This window comes from Ambystoma mexicanum, chromosome 6p, assembly GCF_040938575.1.
Source record: "Ambystoma mexicanum isolate Mex_15411 chromosome 6p, UKY_AmexF1_1, whole genome shotgun sequence".
Classification (NCBI taxonomy): Eukaryota; Metazoa; Chordata; class Amphibia; order Caudata; family Ambystomatidae; genus Ambystoma; species Ambystoma mexicanum.
In genome coordinates, this window is record NC_090935.1 from 1,167,175,786 (window position 1) to 1,167,188,641 (window position 12,856).

A 12,856-nucleotide genomic window follows, 5' to 3' on the forward strand; every position below is an offset into this window, starting at 1 on the left:
TTCTACCCTTGGGAACTGTAGTTCTCACATAAGGTTAGCCAGAGAAAGTTAAAAGTGGAGCCTCTAGGGCAAACCAGTAACAATAGGCACTTAATTTTTAAAAGACACTATAAAGAGTTTTAAAAATGACACCCATAAAAACAGTAAAATATTTGCGAGTGTGGAAAAAGGTTCCCACTTACAGGTGTAGAAGGAAAGACAATCCACCAGCAAAAGCAACATGTTCAGGGGTTGACGCAGGTCAAGAAGATTTATCATTGCTATGAAAATCTTACATGATGAGCAGCAGCACACGGAATAGTTGTGTTGGGCAATGATAACTTAAATTCACTAGCCAAAATCGAAAACAGATTTCTGAGATCCCTTAGAATGGTCACCACATCTACCCCCAGCTGCTCAACTACAATGCGAGAGGGCGGCTAAGGGTGCAGCAGTCCATGCAAACATCCCCAGAGAATGCGAATGAGTGATGTGCCCAGCACGGGGTGCTCGGAGCCTGTGGAAGACCTGCCCCTTTTCAGGAAGTTGATCAGCCATTTCAATTTCACCTGCGGCTAAAGATACGGCAGTCAGGGCAGCCGGGGTGGTCAGCTGAGGGCTGCCAACTGTCGATTCCTCGGGCATGAAGATTTTGAAGGATGCAGGCTAACTAGGATCCCCCCCATTAACTAAGCTGTAACAGGTTATCATCAAACACGCAAGGTAAGTACCTACTGTTGTCACTGCCTGTCAAAATGAAGTAGCTCCTACAAGACCGAAAAATCAACATGCCTGTTCTCGGAGAGAGCCTATGCAACGCCCAGAGAAGAAAAAAAAAACATTAAAACGCTACTAACCTCCCTTTGAAACAATTATATGTGGAGCTAACAGAAGTTATAACAGATTCAAAAGCATGCAAGGAAAATAGGCAAATGACGGGCACATCGCAAGCTTTTAGCACAGAAGAAAAAGTTAAACAACCGATGGCCAGGTTAATACTATACATGAGGCAAATTAACTAATATCTGAAATGGAGTCCTCATTGCATGGATGCTAGTCATGTAGCAAAGGTGCATGGAGATTATCAAGTGGAAACGAAAATCCTACAGAAGAAAAAAAAAAGAATGAGTAGACAATTTACAGGGTTGTGTATGGGAAATGTCCACTAATGACACAAGAAACCTAAAATCTTCCTTCGTAAACACTCATGTCCCGATGAAGAACTGAGGAACATGCCCAGAAATAAACAATGATCTAAACCATCCTTTGCAACCATGGCCCTATAAAAACTGCAAAGACTATCAAGACAGTGGGACTCTAAGAAATATGTCAATTAAACATTTCAAAAATTAAGAATCAGCGATGGAAGTGTGAATAAGAGAGGTAGTCAACTCATCTCCAAGTATCATCAGAAGTCTCTGCCGCACCGGGAGATCCTCGGGTCAAGCAAGCGGTGGTAATAGTGCACGCAAGTACCAGACTTAGACTGAGGTCTCGAGATGGGGAGGGAAACCTTGAACAATCTGGATGGCACGGCCTGTTACAGATTACGCGTAGCAATCGTTTTGCTCCAGACAGTTTGTGCTAAAAAAGGGATTGGATTTAGGAGGAGGGCCGGCACTACACAACAATGTTCCATTGCTTAATGCAAAACCATTAACTAGAGGTGACCCATCCCCCCCTCTAAGGTACAACGGATTGTTCCCATGCTCACGACTGTGGGGGTTGATGTGTACTTTCTAGAGAAATGTGTCACACACACACATACACAATGTGTTAAGGCTGCATAAAGCCACGGTTGTCAAATTGGAATCATAACACCACACTTTAAGCATGCTAAAAGAATTAGTGGGAGGGAAGGCAGACAGACAAATGAGCAACCAACTTGACCTTCTGGTTCCCTCTTTGGCACAATGCCCTCACATTAAGGCAGAAGGGAAGCAGACTATGCGCCCCAAAGTAGCAACTGATACTAGCCCCAACACCTAACAGCCCCACTACCCAAAGAACAGCAGAGGGCAATGTGGATATCTGGCGTAAGGTCTTACAAGCAAATAAAAGCAATTGCCAAGCATTCAGCAACTCTGTCAACATTGTGGAGAGCAGTCCCCGGTAACCACGCTTCCGATAATCGCCCCATTATTCATCCCCAATGTACATCAAATGATCCTAAATGCAAGGCAAAGAACCTGGGGGCAAGATACGAGAAGATCACACTAAAGTGGTATACATGGCCAAAGTATTAAACCTACAAAAGGGAATTTATGAAAGGGGCACGGGGTGCATAAACAAGGTCACTCACTGGATCAGAAGCACCAGAGGGTACTGTTCTTTAATTAGATGAGACATCATTAAAGCGACAAGGATAGCTGGCCGCCATAAAGTGGAACAGGATTGCATAAGGCTTGCTCTAGCTGAAGGCTTATCAATAGAGTTACGATCAGAGCTGCTGGAAAAGACCAACGTCCAACTCACGAGTACCTTTAGTTTCCACAAAAAATATATAGGACTAATAGAGTCGCAACTCGGCCAGTCAACGCCCATGTGAAGCTGGGCCTTGGTTGTATTGGACTTTCCCCATCTCCAAATGATGCGAGGCTGAAAGCGCATTTTAAACATGGCACACTGAAAGATGATCTGTACTCGGATGACTGATAAACTACTAAATGCTGGATTATCTATCCGTCAACTTCAACAGGGCCCGGGAAACTACACATATATTTGTACATTCTGCTTGCAAACTCTTCCTATCGCTGCTGGGTAAATGCAAGGGCATCTGGGAACTGTTACTTCGTTGCTAGAGTGGACTCCACCAGATTGAGAATGTTATACGTCTTGTTTTTTTGAGCTCACAATATTTGGTGATCGCACACAGCAGTTTCCACTTCTGAAACAATATATCAGAAACGTTAACATGGCATACAATCCTGTTGACATTCTGATAATGAGTTACTGTGCTCTGCTGCAGTCAGCATCTTTGAAGGAGATGGAATGATAAGCAAAAAGCGGAGGTTCTCCATGCTAATATACCCAGCTCGTTCATTTTCTGTACTTAAACAGGACTATTTTCAACGTTTTGATATTCACGTGCTTCGGTTATTTCACAATTGAACTTGTATGTAGAATTCAGCATGCCTTTGATCTAGGTTACTGATTCAAGACACATGTATCGTTAATTACGATTTTAATGTTAGTATGAATTGCCTTGTGCGATTTTTTTGGATTGCTTTTTTGGTAAAGCCCATTTTATACCATAAATGATGTACTAATACATCCTCATCTTGAAAGGCGTCATTATTGTCTCAGAGCCTGATATCTAAAATCGGATAGCCACTCAGAGTTGAAATCATGCTCGATTCCCGATGGGTGGGGGCGGTAATCCATTATTATGCACACTTACGGGAGGTTTTATAGCCATTGTTCAGTCAACCAGTGGGACTCTTATCTGAAGCACCAAGTTGACCTAGAAGATGCCGCGACAGTTGATGAAATACACATTGGCCAAGGCAACTCCTATAAGGCTTGGTTCTGCCTTCTCTTGGCCAGGTATATTCCTCTCTTGAGCCATTGGCGACCGCTAGTTCTTCATCTTGCTAGTGGTCAAGCATGATCCTGCCTCTAACAGGACCCGCAGATCTGCTCCAGCTTGGACTGTCTGCACATCCTGCGAGAGGAACCCCATCTTGAATCCTGATGCCGAGGCTGCTGCTCACTGTGCTGTGCAACACCATCAAGGGACATCATGGTGGCTGTGATGCAGCACGTGGCCTCCAGTATGACTTAGTCCACTGCAGCTGAAGCCCTCTGCCTCAAACTCATTGCCAGCGGGCCTTTGCTGGGTCACCCGAAGACTGCTCACAAGTAGCTGCACAGCCTTCCCTGGTGGGTCTACCCGTAGATTCCTTCCTTCATCAGGATCGTCAAGTCCAGGACCAGGATTCCTGAATACAGACCAGGAACACTGCCAGCCACACCCAAACACAACACTGAAGGGCACCTCCACACCTGCAGCCCCTGGGCCTTCTTCACTGAAACCATTGGTGTGTATGTCTTCCCCCTAAAGTCTTCTGACTTAACTGGAGTGACTGGTTGGGGTTTGCTGGGTGTGTTGCATAGCATTTTCCCACCCTCACCTCGAACTGCGTTAATCTCCACAGTACATAGGACTACCGTCTACAAAGAGCTTTATAGAGGACGCAGAAGCTAGATTATGTGGGGGTGTGATGTTCTCATAAGGGCTGTACCCTAGATGATCGTCCTTATCCCTTGAAGGGGAGCCCCTCCCCATAAGATGCTCCTGCATTATAATATCCCCAGGGGGTACATCAGGTAGCTTGGCTTTATGGAAAGGAGCTTCCTCCTGGAGAGAAGTGACACCAAGCGAAGGATCACACTCCTTTCTTAACTTACTGAACTCCTGTCAGATATAAGCAACAGCTCCTACAAACAAGATCCGACTGGCAACCCACACATTTGAAAACTGAAAATATTTCTTTGGATGGTAAATGTTAAATGTGTTCCAAAAACAACAAAAAGGATTCATAGTCTAGTAGAGCACAACAGATGTTTTTTTCAATTCTTAACTGAATATTTTCTAGGGATCCCAATGTTGTCAGATAAGCCACAATAAGATTAAATGGTTGCCCAGGATCAAACATTTTTCATTAGTTATTGAAGGCAGGATTAGATCGCAGTCGGAAATGTAGGCACTTGCCCACATATCTAACCTGATCTAATTGGGGCTAGTGTATGTTAATGTTTGGCTTCCCAGGGTTATAAAAAAAAAGAGTTTGCTATTTAGAAAAGTGCCCAAAATCACATAGTAAGCCAACCTGACAAATTATAAAGTGTTATACAAACATTTTAAGCTTAAGGGTATGATTGTTGCTTTATTTTCCCCATCATTACATAAAAGGCATCTGGGAGGCTAGTCACCTTTGCATGGAGTCCTAGTAACGTTAGGTGTTGAGGATTGAGCACATAGGCAGGTGGCCATGGCGCTTGCTGCAGCAAGGTGTTCAAGGAGCTGCAAACATAATGTCTCCCTATATGGGCTTCAGTGGAGCCAATATTTCCCTTGCGTCTTTCAGTGTCTTAGGAGGGTCATCTCTCCAGCAAAGTGATGAAGGCAGCCTGATGTTGTGAGCCCCTGGCAATGTTACCTAATGTAGCACAGTGTAGTGTGCTGGAAAACGGGAAGTCAAAGTGCAGTGCCACGCAGGCAGCATAGGTATTGGTCTTCATGAAGAGAGCTTACTTATTTGGTTTGAAGCCTGTGTTGGCACTCTAAAGTGGTATCCAATCTCATCCCAATTAGTTTTTTAACAACACTCCTTTCCTTATTTCTGGCATTCATTTAAGAGATCTTTGGTGGGAAGATGAGGCAAAAAGCCAAGGGCGATAACACTTGAAAAGAATAGCAAACCCTCAAAGAAGTCCATATATATGCAAATATTTTCCTTTATCAGAGACTCAGCAGTTTCTTTGATTTTTCGACATAAAGAAAGGACTGTAAGAATTGATAATTTCACATCCAACAGAGCATTTCTGCCATTACAGCATTTGAAGTTGCTGTTCGATCTCCCACATTCCGGACAATGGAACAACCCGAGAGGACGACAAACTTAAAGCACTAATAATCTGGACTTCACAAGGATCAGTCCCCCGCACGTTGCCTGCTGGAAAGTAAAGTAGAGTACTTAGGAATCTGAAGGTATTAAAAACATCAGATCTCTAGAAGGTCCTGCATAATGTCTTAATTGATCATTGTACATCGCTAAATACACTGGAGATAAACCGGTGGATTGTTGAAATACCTAGTCTTGCCATGAAGGAAAGACCTTCAATAACATTACGGGGTAAAGATAAAAGCTTCCCGGTTACTTGGGGAAGGCACCCGAAACTCTAAAATCGACTCATTTCTCCCCTAGGTGCTCGACACTACTAATTGGAATTGGACTGGTATTTTTTCTCTGTTTCTTTGCACCTTTGTTCTGAATCTTGAGATACCCATCGATCTTTGATTGTGTACATAGCGACAAATGAGTTTCAATAAATCATTTAATTAATTAATTTGGCATTTTTGGCATTTATATAGCGCTACAAACCCTCGGGTATCTGAGCGCTGCTTATTATTACCCACGGTGTGTGGTGCCCATTTATCGACCTCGGAAGGATGAAAGGCTGAGTTTGGCCCTGCCTGGATTCGAACCTGTCAAAGTGAGCGCTCTACAGGCTGTGCCACTTGACCGGCTAACGCAGGTTCGAATCCCGGCAGGGCCAAACTAGAATTAGAATATACGAAAAAAGGGAATGGTGGGAGACGGAGGAAAAGTTGGCAGCTTTACCAGGCATACAAATAAAACCCCAGTGAGTCAACCAGTATTACGGTATGCATGTTCTGTCCAGCAGGAAATGAGTGCGTTGACTAGGACCTTTCATTCATTGTTAACCCGCAATCTCCAGGGGTTTAACTGGTGGCCTCCTTAATTGAAGGCTGAGCAGATGCTCGACACAGCTCCAATGGTGATCCTGGATCTTGCTGACATGGTCCTGATGCATTTAAAGATTCATCACAGAGGTACCACAGACGTCCACACATGGTACAAGAGAGGAATACAGAAGTAAGGGCAGTGGACCAATACCAACAGGCTCAACAAGTACATCCCCCAGACAGGAAGGTCAGCACGTGTTCTGTTCACACTGGACACAAAACACGCTTCAGATATTTTCCAAACAATATTAAAAACAACTACCCAATCACAAGCAAATGTACAGAAGCAACAAGCGCATCACTCCATTTAAACACTGGGAGGCAGTGAAAATGACAGCCATAGCCAGGGCAGCTTTGGAAATTGTTCCAGAAACATCCTGCTGTGGGGGTCACCTTCACATGCATGTGTTCCTCATGCGGGTCTCTAGATTACGGTGGACATATCATGCAGAGTAAGAGGTCATCAACTCATACACAAAAGAACATGGATGGTAATTCATCTTAAAGTCGGCTTAGATTGCCCCATGATCATACAAAGATTTGGACCAGAAATATAAAGAAATATGCTCACCTGTGAACCTGCAGCTGCATTATTAATGAGGTGATTGTTGGGGTTGGCAATCCAAAAAGTTGACACCGCCCTGCAACACAAAACCGTTCATGGTGGGTCATTTCACTGGAGGATCTTGCAAGACTATTCGCTAAAAATGAAGTGCAGTGAGTTGGCAGAGAACTGACCCTTTTGCTAGCCTGAACAAGTCGTCCTAAACCAGAGAAATACTGCTCACCCTCCACAACAGCATTACTAGAGCAACCACTGTGCATTCTGCAGATATCAGACTAGACAGCCATGTGAGAAAAAGGTGGATCACCATTAAAATCACCTGATGGAGAAAAATAATTCCAGATATGTATCCAAATACGTGATTTGTCAACAAATCTAGCACTGGGTTCTTGGATCGAATTTAAAATATTGATTGAAAGAAAGATTCTAAATCATTAGTGTTGGTAATGTTAAATTGTTTTCGAAAAGAAATCCATTTCCCAAATGTACAGCACGCTCGCCTGCAGAGTTGGACTGGGGTATAACATGGTCGTGGGCACCAATGAAAAAGTGACCTACAATCACCAATAGTAATTCATTTCTTGTGCGAGACCGTTTGAATTGTAGCCAAGGTGAGTATTTCGATAAAATGTGTTGTGAATTGTATGAATTCTAGGTCTCCCTCACACTGGGCAAAACTATTGGCTGCACGTGAAGCAACCCATCAAACTGGCCCAATATGGCCAAAATATTGGCCAAATTGGACCAAAAAAAAAACTGTCCGTCTCTAGCCTGTTGGGTTTGCCCATGCGGCATTGCCTGGAGACCACTCTGAGGCTGCTTCCATGTACTCACTTTGTTCATCGGTTACCAACGTGGTGCAAGCCCCCCCCCCCCTTCGTGACGTGACTGGTCTTCCCCACAAATCCCTCCCTTTTCCAGCGACCATCCAACTTCCAGGCAAGAAAACTGGCCTCACAACACACACTTCCCAATGTATTCGATCAATCTGCTTTGAGGTTACATTTTCTCTGCCCTCGTTGAGCACAATAAGTTCTTCACCCATGCAATCGTTTAGTGAATCCTTTGCTTGCACAGAACAAAAATAAGTAGCTTTCTTCAGTCCGTGTCCACCACAATCCGCTGTATAGTCTGTGCTTTAACGGATATGTGCCCCGGCAAAGTACTTTAGGAGTAGTGTTCCTGAACACAGTCGTGGTTAGGTTCCCCTAGTGCCCCCCGTGGCATTTGACACCCAAGTAACAATGCTGATCAGTGTATGTAGCATAAAAAAAAATACACAAAAAACAAGCATTAAAACAATCACACCAACAACTTGTTCGTTTATCAAAATGATCTGAAGGTAGCAGTTTGTTTTCATATTTCTTTGTACTAGTGTGTTTATGATAAAGCATTATGAAACCAGCCGGGATACGTCCTGTCTGTGGGAGACTATTATTTTGCAAACAGTCAAAAAGTACCTAAGTTGATCCTGACGAGGGCTCACATTTTCGTATCAGTTCACAATTGAAACTTGCAATAGAAACAGCCTCCATGCGGATTCCTTTCCAGTCTTCAGGCAGAAGCATTTAAAGAACCAGACTCATTGTTTTAGATGCCTGACCCGACACACAGAAACCTGGTAAGAAATGTGCACCACACCACAAATTATGCATATGAGTGGAGCCTCTGTGCAAGCCGGAAGTGTGGGCCGTTTCTCAAATACACTGCATGCCATCGTGTTTACTCGTCCTAGTCACCACCGCTGCCATGGTTCGCTTTGCTTTCAGCACTTGCCAGATACTCACATGCAGTCGGTTGCTGGCACGGGGACATAATTTCCATGCACCTTGTCCCTCATGGCTGTGCACATGGTGCTATTTCGGTCTGTGGGCAAAATGGTGCCTGGTTTGGTTACAAGGCCCAGGTTGTGGAACAGAGTATTCCTCTGTTCGATGCCATCCTCCATGAAGAAACAATGGCCCAGTGTGTCATAGCCAATGGTGTCTTGTATCTGCAGGAAACGAGATATTGTGTTAGGAGACAGAATGCGCCCGGGAAAGAAACACGCAAAGTGCTAAAAGGTAACATTTAAATGCTGTGAAATTGCTTACTCTGTGCATCTCCACCGAAAAGCCTCTGCACAAACTGTACATTAATCGGAGACTACTGTTATTCAACAGAGCACTGCAGTTCCTGCACCAGTTTCAAATTTGTAACACCACTTCGTGTTAGCGCTTTAAAATGCCTTGCAGGATGTATGTAGGATTGTACAGTGTTTACTTGTAATCTTACTGAGTATTTTCCAGGTGTGAACTACGCTTTGAAAATCAGCAGCACATGCAAGAGTGCTCTGGGAGCACAAAGCAATAAAATGGTGCCGGTGGTATATTGACTGGATCAGGAAAAGTTGAATGTATGCTGGAGTGCAAGCCTGGGATTATCAAGGGTGCTAAAGACCCTGCAGCCACAACCCGTCTATGCCAGTAATGGTCAGTGTAAGCCCTATGCAAGAGGCTGCTGCCACAACCTATCTATGCCAGTAATGGTCAGTGTAAATCGCATGCAAGGGGCTGATAAGCATCTATGCCAGTAGCAGCCACTTTAAATCACAAGCATCAAGTGATTCAGGCTTTGTGCATATGATTTAAAGTGACCATTACTGGCATAGATGGAAACCTATCTATGCCCGTAATTGTCGCTTCAACAGTCTCTGCAAGAGATTTGCGTGACCCACCATACCAATTCTATGGCTGGACATGTAAATCCCCTGCAGAGATGCTATACATGTGCACAGACATGCCCATACACACTCAAAGGCCTGTCCTCGCCTCCTCCATTCATATACTCCTTAAAGGGGAAGTGTGCCATGCCTTACTAAGGCTCTGGTTGGATCCCAGCATGGCAGGAACTACCAAACGTATTGATGAAGGGGGACAGGAAGTAGGAACAGAAGAGGTTGTGCTGAAACTCCCTAACAAGTGCCAAACAGAGAACACAAATATTAAGCGGGGTGGTCCCTTGACCTATCTCAGCAAAAGAAGACTTGCAGCTACCATGCCATAGAAAACTAGGAGAGAAAGGTGGAGGACTGCAGCCAAAATAACCACCACAAGAGGGGACCATACCTTGGTAGGGTGCAAAATTTGAACTCGCCATTGGCTAGTGATATTTGACTCTTCACGAGTAGGAAATCATGTGCAGTGTGTATGCACAGAATTGAAGTGGCAAGTGACTTATTGCTGGCTAGCAGCTTGAATTCATGCCCCCTGTATTTGCAGTGGTTTCCCAACACCAATAAAACCAAAGCGCTGAAGCTTGCATTCACCACATTCTAACACACGTAAAAGCAACACAGACACGGTAACACTTCAATCATCCCAAGCAACATTCATCACAGCCCGACTGCTAAGCGCACACACATCATGCACAGATGAAGAGGTTTTTCCAAAACTCTTCAACAAATGGAAAACCGCATTGTATACAGCACTGTCAAGACCTTATTGGTAGTGGGTCTGGCTAACTAGCACAATACAACCATATACAAAATATCTATGTGCAGGAATGTATGTATTCCAACAAAGAAAGGTTTGCACATGAATGTCATTGCAGGCAGTAGGCCAAAACGAACCATCATTCACACAAAGACAACGGTCCAAAGGCATCTCCATAGCACACATGATAGAACGCACAAAGCTGATGAAGGGACACCAACCAAAGGAAACACTCCAACAACCCAATGAACGAATGTCTACTGGGGGTCGAAGTGTAAAATTAACAAAAGTGTACCAAAAACGAAAAAAAACAAAATAAAAAAAAAAAAGGTTGTGGAACTAGGTGTCCCCGCCCGCCCGCCCAAATTCAAACCATGGGTCCTTCCTTTCCTGCACCCCACACCCGCTGTGTTTTTTTTTTTTACGACAGTACTCTCAAGGCTGAACAAAACACAATGAAAGATAATGCATTTGAATCACCATCATTAGTTTGTCATGGTCCCCCACAGCATGCAGTTATTAAGCAGCCCCCACCTTCCAATGACCCACTGTAACATTTGCACCTCTTAAGGTACAGGCCCAGGACCATAGCCACCCAAATTTCCATGCGCCCAAACAGCAATCCATGCTTTGCTGCAAAAGCAGAACACAGATCACTGCCAATGGTCGTTATGTCCCAAGCAGTCTAGAAGAAATAAAAACTGCCGAGCACATGTGAGATAACGCAGTATGATGTGCCACTGGAGTGTTGCCAACAGGGCCCAGGTTCGAATCGCCAGTAGGGGAGAGGAAAAAGAAGAAACGGACGCCTTGCCGTCCTGGAACGGCGCTGCAGATCCCATAGAGTAAGGGAACGATAGAGGATAACCCCAAACAGTAAGGGTGCACAGTTTAGTTCCTTCCGTTTCCGCCCACTTCGACTCCTGTCAAACTAAAATGGAACATGGGCCAATTATTGAAAAGATCTGCCCTCTGTTACCATCTGGCAATAACTGCCCCATTGGAAAGTGCAGGTTCACAGTAGACCAATGTACACATACGACTCTAGGAAGTTATGGCAGGACAACATTCTGCAGACATGCCTCGTTCTGGCCACAGAGCGCGCACGGCCAGCCAGCAGACGAGTCTCCAGCACAAAACATCGCCTGAACGCAGGACCTTGCAGTGAGGACCGACCAAACATGAACCAGCAGACAGACCCAAGGTGCCCGGTGGGATGCGCGAGAGAGGGGAACGGGCAGCATTCATCGTAATAGTACAGGGTTGCCAGGAGAGGCATGAAATCTATAACCACCCATGAGGAGACCAGCCACAGTTCGAGCAGACTGAAACTGGTTTGTGTAACATCTGCTGCGTCCATCTGTGAACATTCTATTTCGTAATCACATGCAGCTCGGACCTCAGGGGGCAGAGAGGTACACTGGTGAGTTGCTTCGTACCCCCATCACAGATCAAGGTGTGATCTCTTAACACTGTGCTTTCCGCGGTGCCCAAAGAGATTAGAGCAGCCCTGTCTGGGCAGAAATAAACCTCCCCACATACCGTGGGTTAATAGGCTTGAAGTGCACCACGATGTGGGCAATATTCAAATGCAGCAAATATATTCAAAACGTTGACTATAGCTGCACAGGCTGCGCCGCAAACAGTTACCCCTTTTAGCATGCATGGAGCAGTCTCACTCTAGCATACAGGCATTGGTATAAAGAAGCAGGCAGGCGGGCACTGAGCACTTCCCCGGACGAGCCCCGCCCTCTAAGCAACATAAGCGCACACCTGAGGTGGATGTTCAGCTAGTGGGGGTATGCCAACCTTGCTGTGCCCCCACTCCACAGCATCATTCGGGATCTTAAAGGCACAAATGGCAAAGGCCCTCAGACTGTTTCCACTCCCTCAGACATGGCACTGGGTGTGCAATGACGGAACGCCCCGGGAGTCCTTGGGGTGTGGCAACCCTGTGAGTGGCGTGCTGCCATGCACAGGACAGCAGACCACCCACAGGCTTTTTTTCAGCTCTGGCTGGTGCTCATTAGCCAGCCAGCGCTGATATTAAATATAACAAAAATCTGTGAGTGGCGCACTGTCCAGTGCAGCCTAGCATGCCACTCATGGGGCGATTTATTTTTTATTTTCTTCAGATCAGGGCTGGTTGTTGGTTCTGTCTCATTTTCGCGCTTTAAGAAGGGCGCACATATAAAAGACCCTCAGAAAGTGGGAAAATAACACGCCTGTGGTGTTCTTTGTATTTTTAATTCAGGGGGTTTCACCCCCGAGCACACCTTTTCTCCTCCCCACACCACTCGCCCTAGACACACATAACTGGCACATCCCATGCCCCGTCCTCTCCAT

At 45.2% G+C, this 12,856-nt stretch overlaps 1 protein-coding gene across 1 annotated transcript in view; it reads right to left on the reverse strand.

Annotated features, from left to right (window-relative positions):
- CEMIP2 (cell migration inducing hyaluronidase 2) overlaps positions 1–12,856 on the reverse strand; it is a 473,131-nt gene that overhangs the window by 245,055 nt on the left and 215,220 nt on the right. Inside the window, exons 9-10 of the mRNA XM_069625802.1 lie at positions 8,825–9,030; positions 7,044–7,113 (exon numbers count right to left, since the gene is read on the reverse strand). Coding sequence (XP_069481903.1) covers positions 7,044–7,113; positions 8,825–9,030 — 276 coding nt within the window. The remainder of the gene's footprint in view (positions 1–7,043; positions 7,114–8,824; positions 9,031–12,856) is intronic.